The sequence below is a fragment of the Theropithecus gelada genome, chromosome 3, assembly GCF_003255815.1.
Source record: "Theropithecus gelada isolate Dixy chromosome 3, Tgel_1.0, whole genome shotgun sequence".
NCBI classification, from domain to species: domain Eukaryota; kingdom Metazoa; phylum Chordata; class Mammalia; order Primates; family Cercopithecidae; genus Theropithecus; species Theropithecus gelada.
The window spans coordinates 156,914,775-156,932,469 of NC_037670.1; the positions used below are offsets into that span (position 1 = coordinate 156,914,775).

General features: G+C 47.3%; 1 protein-coding gene across 4 annotated transcripts in view; it reads right to left on the minus strand.

Moving 5' to 3' along the window:
* Window positions 1-17,695, minus strand: part of PLXNA4 (plexin A4) — a 519,820-nt gene that overhangs the window by 352,058 nt on the left and 150,067 nt on the right. For 3 of the 4 annotated variants that reach the window (XM_025379046.1, XM_025379047.1, XM_025379049.1), the window contains one exon: window positions 12,906-13,088. In XM_025379046.1, coding sequence (XP_025234831.1) covers window positions 12,906-13,088 — 183 coding nt within the window. Of the gene's footprint in view, window positions 1-8,365; window positions 8,618-12,905; window positions 13,089-17,695 lie in introns of those variants that run through there. The other variant, XM_025379048.1, reaches the window with a different exon arrangement.

Here is a 17,695-nt window from a genome sequence, read left to right on the forward strand (position 1 = left end):
CTTTGAGAGATAAAAATCAATGTTTTTCAGTGCAATCTGCAGGATGGTTCCTCCACTCAGGATTCTGACTCTGCAAGTCTCCTGTCTTTTCTAGAGAGGAGCAGGCTGGCAGGAAACCCTGACAAGAAGGCATGTGAGCTTGTTTTGAGTCAGTAGACAACTTTGGGTTCCTTGTCCTGAGAAATGGAATTTAATGGGCAATATCCTGCCTGTGTCCAGAGTGAATTTGTGGAATCCATGGTTGGCAAGGTGGGTTCAGAGGGAAAGTGGGGGAATCTCTGGAGCTTAAATTACTTAGGGAAAATTAATTTGGAAACTTTATTTAATTATAGGTAAAAGAAATGCTTCCATAAATTTGGGTAATTTAATTATCCAAGAGACATCTGCTGAACACAATCTAATCATTGTATTTAAGTAGAAAAGTGCCCTCACTCTTAACAAAACTAATTTTGGGGAGATACAAACATTCAGAACCTGACTAATGAAAGATAAGGAATAATTTCAGTTTCAGTTTTAGGAGGAAAAAAGTAAATCACAGGAAAATCATCTGAGAGAGGATTTAGTTTTTTAAAAATCTCCAACATTATATCTGGGGTTGATGATATAAAATCAGCCATATCCTATATTTTTTGCACATCTTCTCCAACACTGAGCAAAGACGAGATCACGAGCTCTTTAAGTCAAGAAGCATTTAGTGCATTTTAGATGACCAAGAAGATAGTTCTTGACTGAATGTTGATGTTCACAAAAATAATCCTTATGGTAAACTGTATAGACAGAATTATCCACAAAATACTCATTGCCCTTCTCTCCCACCTCCCTGCATACATACACACCAGCCCCAAGACTCCAGGCAGGGTTATATTTTCCACACCATTCACTTTGGCTGGGCCAATCAAATGGGGGTGGTAACAACATGGGCCACCACCAAGCAGTAGCTTTAACAACCATGGCACGGTTCTGCCATCTCTCTTTTCCTTTGGCCATGAGATCAACATGTCCCAGACAGGGGCTGCCCTTCCAAGTCTCCCAGATAAATAACATGGAGCAGGGCTGCAGCCAGCCCAGGGTGCACATGACCATGAGTTGAAAATAGCCTTCATTGTTGTTGTTGTAAGCCACTTAAAATTGGGGGTCATTTGTTACTGCAACATAATGTAGTCTAAGCTAGCTGATACACACACATGTGCACACAGGCACTAGAAGACCCTAAAGCTCCAGTGGCCCATCTTCAAATACATTTTTTTATTCAGCACTTGTTACCTTCGGGGCAGTACTGTGGGGGCACCTTCAGTTTAATTGGAAGAAGGTGTAAACACACTGGGGAAATAGATCCAGCTATATTAATGAACTGTATTTTCTATGTGAAGAAAATGAACAAATTCCTTTCAGAAAACCATCTCAGCTACAATGTTGAAAGCTTCTATCACCTGTAATTTTTGGGGTAATCAAATGTGACTAAATAAAAACCAAATTTATAAAATGGATACATTATGAGGCTATTAATTTTAGAAAAGAATTCTCCATTTTAGAAAGAGATTCATTAGTTTCCTACAATGAATCCACATTTCCTACCCAAAATGAGATAAAGAAGCCCACAACCTGACTGAGGTAGGGAAGCCATCAGTACTATCAGCCTCCCTCCAGCCATGGCCCTTCCTAGGTCACAGAACCTCTAAGGTCCCCAGCTGCCACTCTAGCTCTACTTAAGGTCAACCGTGTACAAGTTCAGTCCCACCTAGGGAATAAGCCAACACTGCCTAACTAAACCTCTCTGGATCTAAAAAAGACTCATTCTCTAAGTGAGGTTTAAGATATATTTTTCTCTCCCAAGTCTGGTATGTCTAGGGAAAGGTCCAGGACAACTTTGATCATAAAGATTAAATAAAATAAAATATTCCAGGTATGCTAACCTGATGCATTTAAAATATGGTTATAATTACATGCAACATTTAAAAAAAATCTGTTTACCCTTCACAAGAGATACCTGTAGTAGAGGAATCCTGTTTGACAGAAAATCATGAATAAGTTTTATGCTCTGTGGGGGAAGGAAGAACAAAAGGGACAGAGCTGAATTATCACTGGAGGAAATGTTGGTCTGTTGCAGAAAGACCAAGGTAAAGAATGTATTGACTTACAGATTTTTAAAGGTAGACTGAAGATATCTAATCATTTTCATTATTATAAAAAACCACAATATATATAAGGCACCCATATATGATCTGCCTGGAGGCCAAAATGGCAGTTTGTATCTGAGACTCCCATGGGAATACCTAGAACACAGTAGGATTTGGTTTAAGTTTTGGATGCAATGATGAGGGCAGGTCATCAGGTGGTTTCAACATCATTCTGGCCTCTCAGGTCCAACAATACCTGGGAACACTCAAATTTAGCCACCTCCAGCCCCAGAATACTCACATCTTGGTGGGAAGGTAAGAGTGATTAAGCAGAAAGACAACCCATCTCTTTCCTTCCAACCTCCTTGCCACCAAAGCCTCAGAAGCCTTCTCCAGGAGGGGAGAAACTTTTTGGAAGGCAGCTCAAAAAATGTCCCATGACCAGACATGGTAGCTCATACATCTCAGAATTTTGGGAGGCCGAGGTGGGAGGATTGCTTGAGGTCATGAGTTTAAGAGCAGCCTGGGCAATATAGCAAGACCCAAGACCCCATCTCTATAAAAAAACGTTAAAAATTAGTGGAGCATGGTGGCACATACCTGTAGTCCCAGCTACTTGGGAGACTGAGACAGGCGGATCACTTGAGCCCAGAAGTTTGAAGCTGTAGTGAGATACGATAGCACCTCTTCACTCTGGCCTGGGTGACAGAGCAAGACCCTATCTCTTTGGGGGGAAAACAAAAAAGTTCCCAAAAGGAAAACTGGGACTAGGTGAGGCACTGGGAGTGTCAGAGGGCAACCCCAAAGAAGGGAGAGCCTGTGAGGTGGGGTAAAACCCCAAACCAACACCCACTTCTCACAGATGCAACCTTTGGAGCAACATGGCACACAGTCCCATAGGCCGTAGGAGGGACAATTCCAGTGAGAAACCAAGACAAAGATAGGCCCAGTCTGTCCCAGGCAGCACGCCAGGGGTAAGTGGAGAGCCTTTCCTAAAAGGACTCATAAGGGAAACCCAGTAAGCCAACAAAATAGAGCTGGGTCCCCATGCAGCTGTGCCACAACACAGGACATGGGGAATACGGCCTTCTGCCCACACCTTAGTGAGCCTGGGACCCCACAGTGAGTGACGGAGAGAACAATGAGCGCCTGCAGGGGGCGGCCAAGAGTGGTTTAGGGGGAAAGAGGATTGCTCTTTGTAGATACAAAATTCTTTGTATTCTTTTATTTTATTTATTAATCATTCTTTTTGAGACAGGGTCTCATTCTGTTGCCCTGGCTGGAGTGTAGTGGCACAATCTTGGCTCACTGCAACCTCCACCTCCTGGGTTCAAGCGATTCTCCTGCCTCAGCCTCTGGAGTAGCTGGGACTACAGACATGTACCATCACACCCAGCTAATTTTTCTTTTTGTTTATTTTTATATTTTTAGTAGAAACAGGGTTTTGCCATGTTGCCCAGGCTGGTCTCAAACCCCTGGCCTCAAGTGATCCACCCACCTCGGCCTCCCAAAGTACTGAGATTACAGGCATGAGCCACTGCTCCTGGTCTCTTTGCATTTTTTTAAAAAGAGGTTTGACTATATAAAGAACTATGCACACTTCTGAAGTAGTCTCCCTAACCTCCCATCCAATCATACTATTCTCCCAAGTCCCCATATCTATAAAGAAATAGTAAAGCCAACACTGCCTCAGGCCTTCCTAACTCCACATCATCCTGAGCAAATTAATTGGTCAAGATAACATTTGTGAACACATCTTCACTAAGTTAAAAGTACAATACTACAGAGTGACAGGAAGGAAAAGGTAAGAATGGAGGAGGTGAAAGTGAGGAAAGTAGGCAAAGGATTGTGAGAAGAGCCGAGAAGCTCAGGTTTGGGGGCTAGACACTTAGAAGGAAAAAGAAGGTTGGATGTGCTGGTGGCGACAGGTGCTCCAGGTGACCGGGAGTAACAAGGAGACTGGCTCATTAGGCCCTCCGCTCCAGAGCGCTTGCAAAGCAATAATGACCCGTGATTAGGGAGAAGCCGTCATCCTCCAAATGGGTCAAGAGAGGGACCATGGATAACCCATCACAGGAAAAATCACCCAGAACCACAGCACACAGTCCCATAGGTTCTAGGAGGGACAATTCCAGTGAGAAACCAAGACAAAGATAGGCCCAGTCTGTCCCAGGCAGCTCGCCAGGGTTAAGTGGAAAAGCACAGCTCGGCTGCCTCCCACAAAACCTCCTGCCCTCCCCATGGCCACCTCCCACTCGGCTGTGGGATCCGAGCTCCGGCATAATTGCCCTCGGAGAAGGAAATTGCCCATGGAGGCAGGTTGGTGATGTGAGAACAGCCACGGAGGCAGGAGTCCCCTCCCGTTTCTCAGGTGGGAGCCTCTTCCTCGGTATTTAAATTTAGCCAGGGCCCTTGAGGACTCAAAACGTGAAGGCCGAGGCAGCCAGCTGAGGCTGAATGGCTGAGTCGGGCACCTGAGTCCTCAGCATGTTGGGGCCACTTCCACGCAGGCAGAACTAGTGGCAAGGGTCTACGGAAGGGTGGGTGAGACAAGTCCAGTTTTGTTTTTCTTAGTGACAAGGGTGAGAGGATTGGAACTGCTTTAGGAAGCTGAATCTGCCATCTAGGATCCATCCAAACTGATTTTCCTGTCCCTAAAGTGCTCCCCTCTTTAATCCATCCCAGGAAGATGGATTAAAGAGGGGGAAATCAGTTTCAACCACCCTAGCATAGACATCAGGACCTGAGCCAGGGCAGGGACAGAGGGAATGAAAGGAGGGTTCTGAGCAACAGGCTCCGGGGCAGGTACCAGAGGCCCAGCCACCACCTCCTCCCTCCATCGGAGAGGTGACCTACCGTACAGCCCAGTAGCCGGGCCTTAGGTAGAGTCCATGATATTACTCCATACAGGGCCAGGACAACCTCAGATTAGACCGTGTGACCTCTGGGGAGTTACCCAACCCCTTTCCTCCATTTTACATGGAAGGTGTAACATCTCAAAAAAAAAAAAAAAAAAAAAAAATTGAAGATTACACATGACAATCAATGTAAGTAACATGTGAAAACATCTAGAACAATCCTGGTGCCTACACGGTGTTCAAAGCTTGGTAGTTCCCTCTGCATCACCTCTTTTCTGCCAGCCCTAAACACTAAGAAAACAACCCCTTCCTAAGATGCTGGGGGCCTCCCCACAGAGGCCAAAGGCAGAAGATATGGATTCTCCATGGACATACAGAGTTCTCGGCAGCTACTGATTCAAAATCTAAGTGTCTTTTGTCCATCATCGAGCACTGCCCTCTCTCTAGATGAACAGAGCACCTGGGACTGCCTGCTGAGCCCCCAGGCCACCTTGTTGAGGAAGCTTCCTCACCCCTGGTCCTGTGGGTGTGGCAACTGCTTCACAGCCTCCTGTTTATCCTCTGGATTCTCTACTGTGTTTGCACAATCAAAGCCACAAGTCAAAAGACAGGATTCAGTGCCTGGGCCACTGGTGTTCCTGAGGAAGGCTGTGTCCTTTTCCATGCTACCAAAAGTGAACTTGAAGTTTGAAAGTATGGGTTCAAGTCCCCTCAATGGCTGAGAAACAAAGCGCTCGTGTAGAAGGCAGCCTCCAACATGGCCCCCAGTGATCCCCACCTCTGGGTGCTCATGACCTATAGAGCCCCTTCCTGGAGTGTGAGCTGGACCTGGTGGCTGACTTCTAAGACAGAATACAGCAAAGGGGATGGGGTGTCACTTCTGAAACCAGGTTTCAAAATGACAAAGGCCTGCACCTTACTCAGCCTCTTTCTCACTCCCATCTCTCAGACATCCTTCTAGAGAAGCCTGCTGCTTCACACATTGTTGTGTAGGTGGCCTCATGGGGGGGCCCACATGGCAATGCAAGGATCTCTCAAGTGAGGACCTGAAGCTTGCCAACAAACCTGGGAGGGACACTGGAGGTAGACTATTCCCCATTCCGATCTTTAGCCTTGGGATGACTGCAGCCCTAGCCAACACCTTGACCCAAAGCCAGAGGACCCAGCAGAGCCATGCCCAGATTCCAGAACCACAGAAACTGTATGTATGATAGTAAGTGTTGTTCAAAGCCTCTAAGTTCTGGAGTAGTTCACGGCAATTGATAACTAACACACCTGTGTCTCATGGGCCAGGAGAGAAGGTATGGAGTGAGTGTGGGAGCTTTGAAGAAACCTTTTTTTGTTTGTTTGTTTTTGAGATGGAGTCTTGCTCTGTTGACCAGGCTAGAGTGCAATGGCATGATCTCGGCTCACTGCAACCTCTGCCTCCTGGGTTCAAGTGATTCTCCTGCCTCAGCGTCCTGAATAGCTGGGATTATGGGTATGCGCCACCATGCTCGGCTAATTTTTGTATTTTTACTAGAGACGGGGTTTCACCATGTTGGTCATCCTGGTCTTGAACTCCTGGCCTCATGATCTGCCTGCCTCAGCCTCCCAAAGTGCTTGGATTACAGGCGTGAGCCACTGTGTCCAGCCAAGAGACCTCTTTTAAAGTCACCATGCATACATCCATGAGAAGCCAGAACTGCTGGGAAAAGCAGCACCATATCACCAATAAGCAAGCCCAGTGGATACATTCCCAGGAAGTTCCCTAAGAACAAGTATGGACTCTCAGCAGACCCCCAATCAGAACATCAACTGGTGAGCTGTGAATCGTTCCAACTGCCACTGCCTTCCCCATCAAAGTGGCTGAGGAAATCATAGCAATTGCTGGTAACAAAGACCTCCTTTGGCTCTACCCTCTCTGGGAGTCTTCAAGATTCTATTCTCCTCCCATCCAGAGTCTAGCAGGTGTGAGCCCAGCAGTAAAAGGACCACTTATGGTTGGGGGCTCATTCCCTCTTCTTGCCTCTGCCTCCTCCCTCTTCCTCTGTACATCATGTCTTTCATCCTTTCCTATCTTTGTTGTCTTGGTTACATGGCCAGACTCCTGATATGCTGCTAGTTTTCATTTTAATGATATGTTCTTGTAAAGCACAATATTTTACTTCAATTGCATGTGTCACTGGATAAATTCCTCTAGTGTGTCTGACATTTGTGTATCAGCTGACTGAATGCGCTCTATGATTTGGGGTGTTTCTGCAGCACTTTCTTCAATTTTAATGTGTTTGCATTTTAATTTATGATCAGGATCTTTCTATACCAATGTGTGTATATATACACACATATGATTAAAAAAAGTGGCACATGTATCAATAAATCTTGAATTGGCAAAGCTCATTTAAGACGATCTCTTTAAATCATGTGCACCAGCAATGATCACTTGGAAAACAGAATGACAAGTGTTTCTGAGAAACTCTTTGCTGGGATCTCAACGTGTGTTTCAGGAGGAAGCCAGGAGGAGAATGCAACAGTGCCTCGCTACTGGCTGCAGCAGAAACTTCATGATGAGAATACCTCCCCGGGCTTATTCAGGTTAGCACAGAGGGACCACTCGAGATCCCCCAGGGACATGCAGGGAAGGTGGGTGGGCCCAAGGGCAGAATAGTGAGAAATGGAAAAAGATAAGAAAAGAAGGCCAGTGTGGCCACACTTATATCAAAAGGGTGATTGAGTGAGGGCTTAATAGTGTTCAAGAATATAAAATATGTCCAAGAGGACATCAACCAGCTTAGTTGCTCTTCTTATTAACTGAGTTCAACTTGGGAAGAAAGCTTAAAACACAGCAGAAGAGATTGAAACGAGGTAGGAGGAAGGCCCTTGAGAAGCGGATGCACTGGTCTGAGGCAAGGTCAGTCTGAAGGGCCAGTCTTAGAATTCCCAGGCTGGAAAGACTAACGACAGAATACCATCTGTCTGTGGTTGAACGTGAAATCAGAGGAGGGAGGGTGGCACTGCTGGTACACCTGTGGGATCTTCTGCCTGGAGCTCTTCAACCTCAGCCTCCCCTTCACACAATGCACAGGGTAAGGTCTATGCAGGTTTAACATTTGCAAAACCAGGGATGGAAAACGCAGACACAATATAGCAAATAGATGGTCTTTTCCTGACATGGAAATCGGTCAGCCCTGATGCTTCTGTATTTCTTTCCCTTTCTGCTTGTGATCAATCACACATGAGCCCATGGCAGCTTGGGCTGGAGAAACATGTAGCACAACAGAACTACCTGACCGAACCCTGTATCAAATACACATGCCCTCTGCCCTAACCGCAGGTTCCTGTTCTATTTGGTGTTCCAACATTGTATCTCCATTTGATTTCCTGACACTTCTATCCATCTGCAGGGCTTTCTGTGCTATGAATATTTATTTTTAGTTAAAGTGAATTCAAATTTCCAGAATAATTTTAGGAAGAATTCCCAGGTACATTTAGGAAGCAACAAAGCAGGGGCTGGACTCTCTGATCTGATACTGCTTTGTGACTCGAGCACTGAAGACACACACACAGCATCTGTTCCTGAGAAGCAATGTTCACCCCAGGTGGGTCTCCCTCCATTCCAATCCGCTCCTGGGTGATTCCCCCTTGTGGACCTGTGCTGAGGGTCTAGGGAACACAAGCAAATTAATTTTAAAACAGGCTCGAGCCAAAAAATTTAGGAAGATTAAATTAATCTACATGACAATTCCCAGTAAGAATGATTTTTGTACTGTATACTCCTATCGCCTCTCCATGGGAACGTGCACCCAGTTCCTACTCAGAGAGGCTGGTATGGATTCGTCTGTGCACAGACACATGGATGCATGTCCTATAACAGGCTAATAGCAGGGCCAGCCTGACTTAACCAACATCCATACAGCGCTCCACCCCCTTAGGTGTAAACAGTTTAACCTAGCAAAAACATCCAGGGAAGAAGCAATCACCGGCGAGAGGAGCAATCGCACCTCAAGTGGAAGTTTATGATGTTTTGGTTCACAATGAACATTAGTCTCTCCCACTAATGTCAGGCAGGAATTCACCACTGAACAGCAGCCATAAAAATGATCGCTTAGTGAAAGGAAAGCAAGAGGCAGAGAAAGAGAGAGAGGGAAAGGATTTCAGCAGAAATATTCAAGCAAAGAAATCTTGTGCTTCTGAGACAACACTGAGCTGATTGTCCCAACTCAAACCAAAGGTTTAGGTTTGCTTGGCCCTAAAGCCAGTCAAGATGGCATTTGCCTTACAATTTTTACCTATAGTGGAAATATTAACAGTCTGTAGGTTATTGCTAAGTTCCTAGACACCTACTCATGACTGTAGCATTTATAGGTCATATTTCTTTACACACATACCCTTAAAGCTCACCACAGGAAGAGGCTGCCAATACCATGACAACACTCACACACATCAGAAAACATCAAAGACATCTAAAATTGGTACTTTCCTCACCTCCTTTCCCCCTGCTTCATGTGATGTGTGCACCAAAGGAGTGAAATCACGGTCATCAAAGACAAGGTTGCAAATGATTGGGACTCATGCCTTTCAAGCAAAATAAAAAGTCAGTAATTTTGAGGGCAGCCCACAGATAGCTCAGTCTAGCTCCTGGACCCCTGAAACCCACAGCAAACACCCTTACTCTTAGCATCCCCCCAAGCTGTCTCCTGACCACCTACCCCCATTTCCAGACTCTTGTCATACCATAAAGCCTTGATACACACAGGAGATTATTACAGGGCTCAGAGAAACCAACTCTATAATTATGGCTACAGTATGATTTCCATTATTTTCACGCCCTGGCCTCAGTTGCTTGCAAAACTTCCAGCAAAATCCTCCTGCAGCTTCACAACTTGTCATGGCTGGGCCTCTGCCCAAAAGGTGACTGTGGTCCTGATAACCTCTGGGAAAAGCGAGTCGGAATTATTACAAGGAAAGGGGAGTGGTGCTTAGTGAGTGAGCGGGGGTGGGGAATTCTATTGTTCGAAAAAAAATAAATAAACGGGTCACTTTTGCTTTTTATTATTTCAAACAACAGACTCGGCGGCCCAGCCTTCCTTTCCCAACTCAGACTGTTCCCTTGGGCCAGCTGTGCTGAGTCTGCAGGCAGGGGAGCTGGGCGTGAGCAAAACCATTAAAAGGCTGCCACTCGGAGCCTGCAGAGCAGAAAGTTTGGCTCCCCCCTCTCCCCGTGGCCTGGCTTTCCCCAGGAGGACTGAAGGCTCATTCCCCGCAACTGACCCTTGTGCTCTTACCTTTGAAACATTTATGCCTCACCAGCCCCAGCACTGCTCTGGAAATTAGATAGAATATCCCAGGTGGCTGAAACAGAACTGTTCTTACATCAATCCACCAAAGTAAAAGATGGGAATGCCAGCCACGGTTTATGAAGCCCCAGGCTCTTGGTGGGGTGTTGCGTGTGTCGCCTGTCACTGCCTGCCTGCCTGACTGCTGGGCTCTGTCCTCACCTGCCTCAGGAGGGTCGTCTCTGAGCGCCTTGCTGGCCCAGGCTCCTGGGGGTGTCCTGATTCCACACTCACGGTGCTGCACTTGATTGACCTCCCTGTCGGGGAACAGATTTGGACAGGCTTCCACAGGTGAGAGAGCACCAGCCACCAAATGCCTCAACCCAAACTTGGACCAACAGCACAAAAATGCAAGTTGACTGTCTTGGGTTTACAATGCATCCATGGACAGGAAACACCTTCCTTTTTCCAAGAGAAAATAACTGTTTTGTTATGTGCACTGAACTCTCCATGTTCATTTCATTGATAACATTCACTGCCCAACCAGCTCAGACAATCACACACACACACACACACACACAAATCCTCATCCAGGGTCTACTCCATCCTGCCAGCTAGTAAATGGTCCTCTGGCAGCTGGTAGGAAATTCAGTGAGTAGGACTGTTTTAGAGCAAGGCAGGAAGTTAGCTTCTCCATTGCACTGAGATTGAGCTCACTGGAGAAAAGACTTAAAGCATCCCCCATACTGCCTTGCTGACTTATTTACTCTCAATAGTGCTCATTCACCCATTGCAGCAGGTGAAGCAGGTCTCAGTGCATGAATTGTACATAGTAATGTCCCCTGTATTTAGAATTCACTTTTCCAGCAGACCAAACTTGCCGAATCCTACTGAAGAATCGAGCCATCTGAAGTCCCTACCCAAAAGCTCACACACTTCTCTCCTCAGTGTGGACTGAGGCTTGTCAGACACAATTTCAGTAAGCTTGGCAATCTGGTTTCCTAGCCTACCAAAGCTGGAAGTCGCAGAATGAGGGAGGAGGAAAGGTGCTGAAGTCAACCAGGATTCCTGGCAGCAACTGGAAGTGATGAGTGGCCAAGTGCATAAGAGGAAGACCCGGGAAGGGGGCAACAATCAGACACAGGAGCTGTGTGGGGACAACATGCCCACACTTCGCAGCATCTTCCCTGGGCATCCACAAAACTCAGTTCATTATGTGAGCAAAACTCACGAGGAGTCCGAGGCAGCAAGGAAAGATTCCATTGTGTTTACCATTTTCTTCACAGAAAGGAAGTATGAAATAGAATTATTTGCAATGAATTATGAAACACAGTTCTTAAACATGTGTTTTGCTGTTTTTGGTTGCGACACTGCATGTGTTCCACTCAAATTAGGCGGTTACTTCCTCCTAGGCAGCGCCGGCTGCGTGGTACCTCGTGGACACCATTCTTGCAGAGTACCATGATGTTTCCCCAGTGCTCAGTTTTCTTTCCCAATCATCACCCATAGAATTACTCCACACACAAGTTCCCAAGTCACAAACACACTCTGGGGTGCCCACCTCTTGTCCTCCGCATGCTCCCATTCCAGACACACCACCAGTCCACAGAGATGCCAACAGAAATGATTGCTGGGCTGTTACACTGTAGGATGGTAAAATAGGCATAGTCCTCTAAATATGCCCGGAACATTTCCTCTTGACCATCCAGAGCTAGCAGCCAGAAATACAGCAAAGGGAAATGGAGGGATGAAGGCTCAGTCTCAATCAGGCAGTGCCTCTTTACCCAATCTGAATCACACAATGTCCAGAGAACTCCAAGAGAAGCCAAAATAAAGCAAGCAAGAACTCCACATGAAATCACCAATATTTCCTGGGAAAGGACTAAAATGCAATTATTGGCCAACAGGAAACAGGACCTCCTGCCTACCATCTTAGAAGGGCTTTTAACCCAATCAAGAAGGACATGTGCTGTAGGGCCAGCTCCAACTCATGAGATGAGAAGCCTGAGCACAGAACATCCCTCGGTGGATGACTACTCCCAACACAGCTGATGAGCCAAGATTACCCAGGACCCCAGAACCTGCCAGCTTCCGAAAGTGCAGGGGAAAGGTCAGGTCCCCAGATCATACCATTTGACCTCACCAGAAGCAATTTCCATGCTCCCATTGCACCCGTGGTTTTCTCAGCCCACAACTTGGCTCTGGGCCCCATTTGCGACTTTAACAGGTCTGCACTTTCCTCCCTCTGTTCCCTGAATGCATTCCAGATGATGCAGCAGCCAGAAGGGCTGAAGCAAGGGGAACAGGACTGTCCCTTCCCCCTGCCCACCTTCCCCAATTGCTCAGACCTAGCAAAGCCTTTGCCTTAAAGGCACAAGCCCAAATTGAACACAGTCTGTGCCATTTAGAACAACCCTGCAAGGCTGGTCTGACACCTCTCATGTGCACACCAGTTCTAGGGAGGAGGTGAATCCACACACTCACCCCGCAACCTCAGCACGGAGGCAGAGAAAGGACAAGATGATCCTCATGACCTCAACAGCAGCGTATCTCCTTAGCTCAAACTGTATCACCTGCCCACACGCCCAAGGTAGTGAAAAGACATAAGATAATTTCCAGCCCAGGAGGGTCAGACTGTCTTCACAGTAATCAAAAGGACTGCACTTCATTCCTACCTTCTTCAGCTTGCCACTTTTGGTGCCCACAAAGGCCAGAGAGTGATTCTTGTAGACATATGCGATGACAGACGTCATGCGGTCCCTGTCCTCTGTGAAGACGGGAATCCCACGCACCATGTCGGACACTCCCAGGGGGGCATTCATGTCCAGGCCACAGAAGTTATCATCAATGGTTAAGAGCTGAAAATTTTAAAAAGAGAAAAATTAGAAGGGAGCGTCAGGGAAATTGGCAGAGGTATTAAGTCAGGAAACTATGGAGGTAGAAGAATCCTTAGAGATGAATCATCTGCTAACAATCCCTCTTTTTTACATGAAAAACATCACTCCAGAGAAACTAGGTGACCTGTGAAGAATCACCTGAGTGGGCAGGTGCAGGGACAAGGCAAAAAACACAGATCCCAGGTCTCCTTTCCTCATAATCTGTGTCTCTGCCTCTTCTCCAGCCCCTCCCAGCACCATCTTGGGAGCTTTGTCCATCATTATTATCATTATCATCCTCAGGTGGAAAAGCCCTGGGTCAGCCCAGATGAGCAAGGGCTCCAGGCCACTCTGCTCAGGCACAAGAGGGATGCGGTCTCCATATCTATACACAAAGAGGAATGTGGTCTTCGTATCTATACAGAAAAGGGATGTGGTCTCCATATCTTGAGCAGACACACACATAAGGACTCAAAAGTATAGACTAGGGAACGGAAAACATTAGCATGTAAGTAGCACCATCACAACAGAGCCATGTGCGGGCAGTCAGCTGGGGAAAGGAGCAGTGGGGGAAGGAAGGTGCTGATTCAACTCAATGTGCCACAGCTGGTACTTTATGAGCTCCGATCGCAGGCTCCCTGTCTCTTTTACAGCATTATGAAGAGGGGCAGCCCTGGCCCTGCCATGCCTACACCAGCACTTCCCAAAGTGCCATCCATGGAAACCCAGGTCCCCGATATGCCCTACACAAAAGGACTCCGCAGGCAAATTTCTAGAAAGCCTTTTAACACCATCTAAGAGATTCATAACGATTAGTTATGTGAAAGGTCTGGAAAGTATTTTTAAGAAAAAATATGTTTAACCTTATCTCAGCCTCTCCTAAACATTTTATTCTCTGAACCTTTTTTCTTTTTTCTTTTTTTTTTTAAGACAGGGTCTCACTCTGTCACCCAGGCTGGAGTGCAGTGACATGATAATGGCTCACTGCAGCCTTGACTTCCCAGGCTCAAGCGATCCTCCTGCTTCAGCCTCCCGAGTAGCTGGGACCACAAGCATGTGCCACCATGCCTGGCTAAATTTTTGTATTTTTTGTAGAGACAGGATTTCATCATGTTACCCAGGCTGGTCTCAAACCCCTGGGCTCAAGTAACCACCACCCTCAGCCTCCTGAAGTGCTGGGATTACAGGTGTGAGTCCCTGCACCCAGCCGCTAAACCATTTTGACTGGAACACCTACTAGTGTTCCTTAAAGAGAATATTCTTCAGATATCCCTGAGACACTGACCCTGACTCACTTGCTCCTGACTCCAGGAAGCATAAGTTCAGAAGTCAGGAAGCTTTGGGGCCAGTTCCCCCACTGTATTTCCAGTGGAATCTCCCCTTTTTATACAAGACCATCAGGTCCCCCATGAAACAGAGGGTCTCACCTGGGCTCTGTGGTGCTGGGGAGTGGTGAAGACCCTGGCAGTAGCCGGTGAAAACCCCTTCGCACTCCCCACAAGCAGCTTGGGTCTGGCACACACCCCTCTGGGGTAGATTTTCCACCGTGTCTTGGAAGGACTATGTGGTCTCAGAAGAGTTACTCCATTTTCCTGTGCTTTTATTTTCTGCTCTATAAAGATGACGGAAACAATCCCTGCTTTTTGATGGGCTACCATAAAGCCTATTGCACTCGTGCCTGTAAACGTCTTTGGACTTTGCAGAGAAAGGGGTGAAATAAAATACAAGGTGTCACTTTTTTAAAGGCTTCAATCTGGGCAAAGGAAAGGGCATCTGGAGAACAGCAGGCAGGCTCTTGCCAGGGAGTGTGAAATCAGGCCACAGGTGTTCACCCGGCCCCAGCAGGCTCCTCCACTCCCTCCCAGAAGAGGTGCGGGCACTGTCCCTCCAAAGAAGGCAACCTGCTGAACATCGGAAGCCTCTCAGACCGTTCCCCATCTTCCTACAGGGTAGGGACAGCCAGAGTAAAAATGGGGAGAGCATGGGCGAGCCCGAGCAGGCCTCGTGCAGAGCAGACGTCTGCTCTCCAGGCCTTTGATAGCCTCTGGCCTCTCTTTCGTGGCCTGGTCCACCAGCCCAGGCCAAACACAACTCTCTCCCCTTCCCTTTAAAAAAAAAAAAAAAAAAAAGAAAAAGAAAAATTAAATTATTGGCCAGGCATGGTGGCTCATGCCTGTAATCCCGCCAGAGGCAGGCAGATCATCTGAGGTCAGGAGTTCGAGACCAACCCTGTCTCTACTAAACAAACAAACAAAAAATTATAGGAGTCAAATTTACAAGGGAGTATTCAAGATTTAGTCTGATCTTTACCATTCTTCCCTAAATAAGGAGATGGCGAAGGAGACAGGAGGCAGAGAGTTAAAGGGAGGAGTAGAAGAGAGGAAGGACAAATCCAGGCAAAGGGGAGACGATGCCCTGTCCCTGCTGGATATGACCACGGCAACCTGCCAGGCCTTCCGAGGGCAGCCTGGGGTGCTAGGCGTCCTCCTGGCCCTTGAATGTTCCCGCTCTGGTTCACAAGGATTTCGCATCCCCGACTTTCTCAGGCCTAAACTGTGCTGCAGGGACCTCTGCCATCGCCAAGTCTGTACATCGCCCGTTATGATCCATTTTCCCAGTAGAGATGGCTGAATGGTTGTTCACACTGCACAGGGTGGGGACACTGAGGCAGGGAGAAAGGAAGTCCATGTTTCACAGTTCCCCACCACCTCTGCCACAAACATAGGCCTCATTAGCCCGAGGAGGCTTCAGGCCTCTCAGCTCCCAAAATTGCATTTCTGAGTGGTCAGGATTACTGAATACAATTCTTCCCCTCGGCTGAGCACAACACAAGCACATCAACAGCCATGTACAAAAGGAGAGTATACATTTGGCCAGTGACATCATTCACTCACCAGAAAGTCAGGGGCCTGTGACGGTCTTCCTCTGCAGAACCTCATGCAGCAAGAAGCCCAGGCGAGATCTGGGACAATGGCAGCTTTCTCCCTAAGTTTCCCCATGGCTTGGCTTTTCTCTTTGAATGTGATACAGGTGCCACTGAGGCCTTTGACCAAGCACCATCCAGGTCTGCATGATTGCTGAGGTCCCCCAGCTGTGGCAGCAGGTGGCCCTGCTCTTTGTTGCCTCGAGGCTGGGGTGATGGGGGAGGGATTTTTAAGATTGAAACAGTGGAAAAACTTGGGTTCAAATGGCAGCTCAGCTGCTTCCCAATTGCAGAACTTGTTCCTACTGTTCTCTAATCTGACTTTCCTTGGCTATTGAGTGGGTAAGCTTGTAGGAGCGAAGACACCTGGTGAGCTGGGAAGCACTTCAGTGTAAGATATTTCATGTTGATTTTTCGTGTATAGAAATCCTGCCTGGAACAGGGGTAGAATGGCTGCAGGGCGTGGCCCTAGCATGCCTCTCGACCACAGCATGCACTGCAAACACGGTATGCGTTGCTGGGTCTGAGCTGAAACCACCAGCTAATTACAGTACCTGAAGCAGGAGGAGGGAGGGTCCCCAGGGCCTGCAGACCTGGGAGGTAGACATGTAGGGAAGAGATGCCAGGGCTGCCTGGGCCCAAGAAGGGGAGGCTAATTGGTGAAAGCCTTCAACAGGTGAGGGTTGGTGTGGCTTCCTGAGCCCCCGGGTGATGGGGGGAGAGAGTGTTTGCTCCAGCCCTGGCTGGGCCTTCCCCTGGGCCCCATTAACAGTGAGATTAGAGCCACAGCCAGAGGAGCCAGGTCCGGACTCTGCTATGCCCAGGAGCCCAGTCGTGCCCTAGGCCCAGGCCGGCCTCCTGTCACTCCACAAACACACAAAATGTTTGGCCATGATTATGATAACACTTGTTTATTAGAGAGCAACTCTACTCTCACAAGGAAAGGAAATACAGGCCCATTACATGAGAATGTATATGGAACCCATTTGGACAACCCTGTGGACAGACCCAGAAGCCCTGAGAGGGCCACACTGCCTGGATCCCTATCCGGAGGACACTGGATCTTTTTTTCACTGGCTCAAATGTCCTCATAGAATGCATGGGGTGCAAATTAAGATGGCTGATCCACTGTGCTCCAAGGACTATGAGCTCAAGGACAGGGACCGTGTTTTATGCATCTTTGTACCCCTAGCTTAGTGCCTGGCTCATAGTAGGCTAATATATGTATATTAAATGGATGGATGGATAGGTGGGTGGGTGCATGGGTAGATGGATGGATGGATGGATGGATAGATGGATGGATGGATGGATGGGTGGATAGATGGGATAAATTAAAGCCTGAGTTTCCCAGTGGCTAACAGCACTGAACCAGAACTGTTAGGTTTGAATCCCAACTCTGCCACTTAATCCTGTGTGACCTTGAGCAAGTCACTTAACCTCTCTGTACCTTAATTTGTTACCTGTAGAATGGGGATTATAACAATAGTACATACTTTATAGTACTGTGGTGAGGATTAAATAATTTAAAACATACAGAACAATGTTTGACACTTAGTTCTATGGGAGTGTTCACTCTTATTGTTTGTTGTCATTAGATGGTCAGATGACCTTTGTGGGTCTCAGCATCTTTGAGGAAATTCATGGTATCTATCTCAGAGGTGTCATC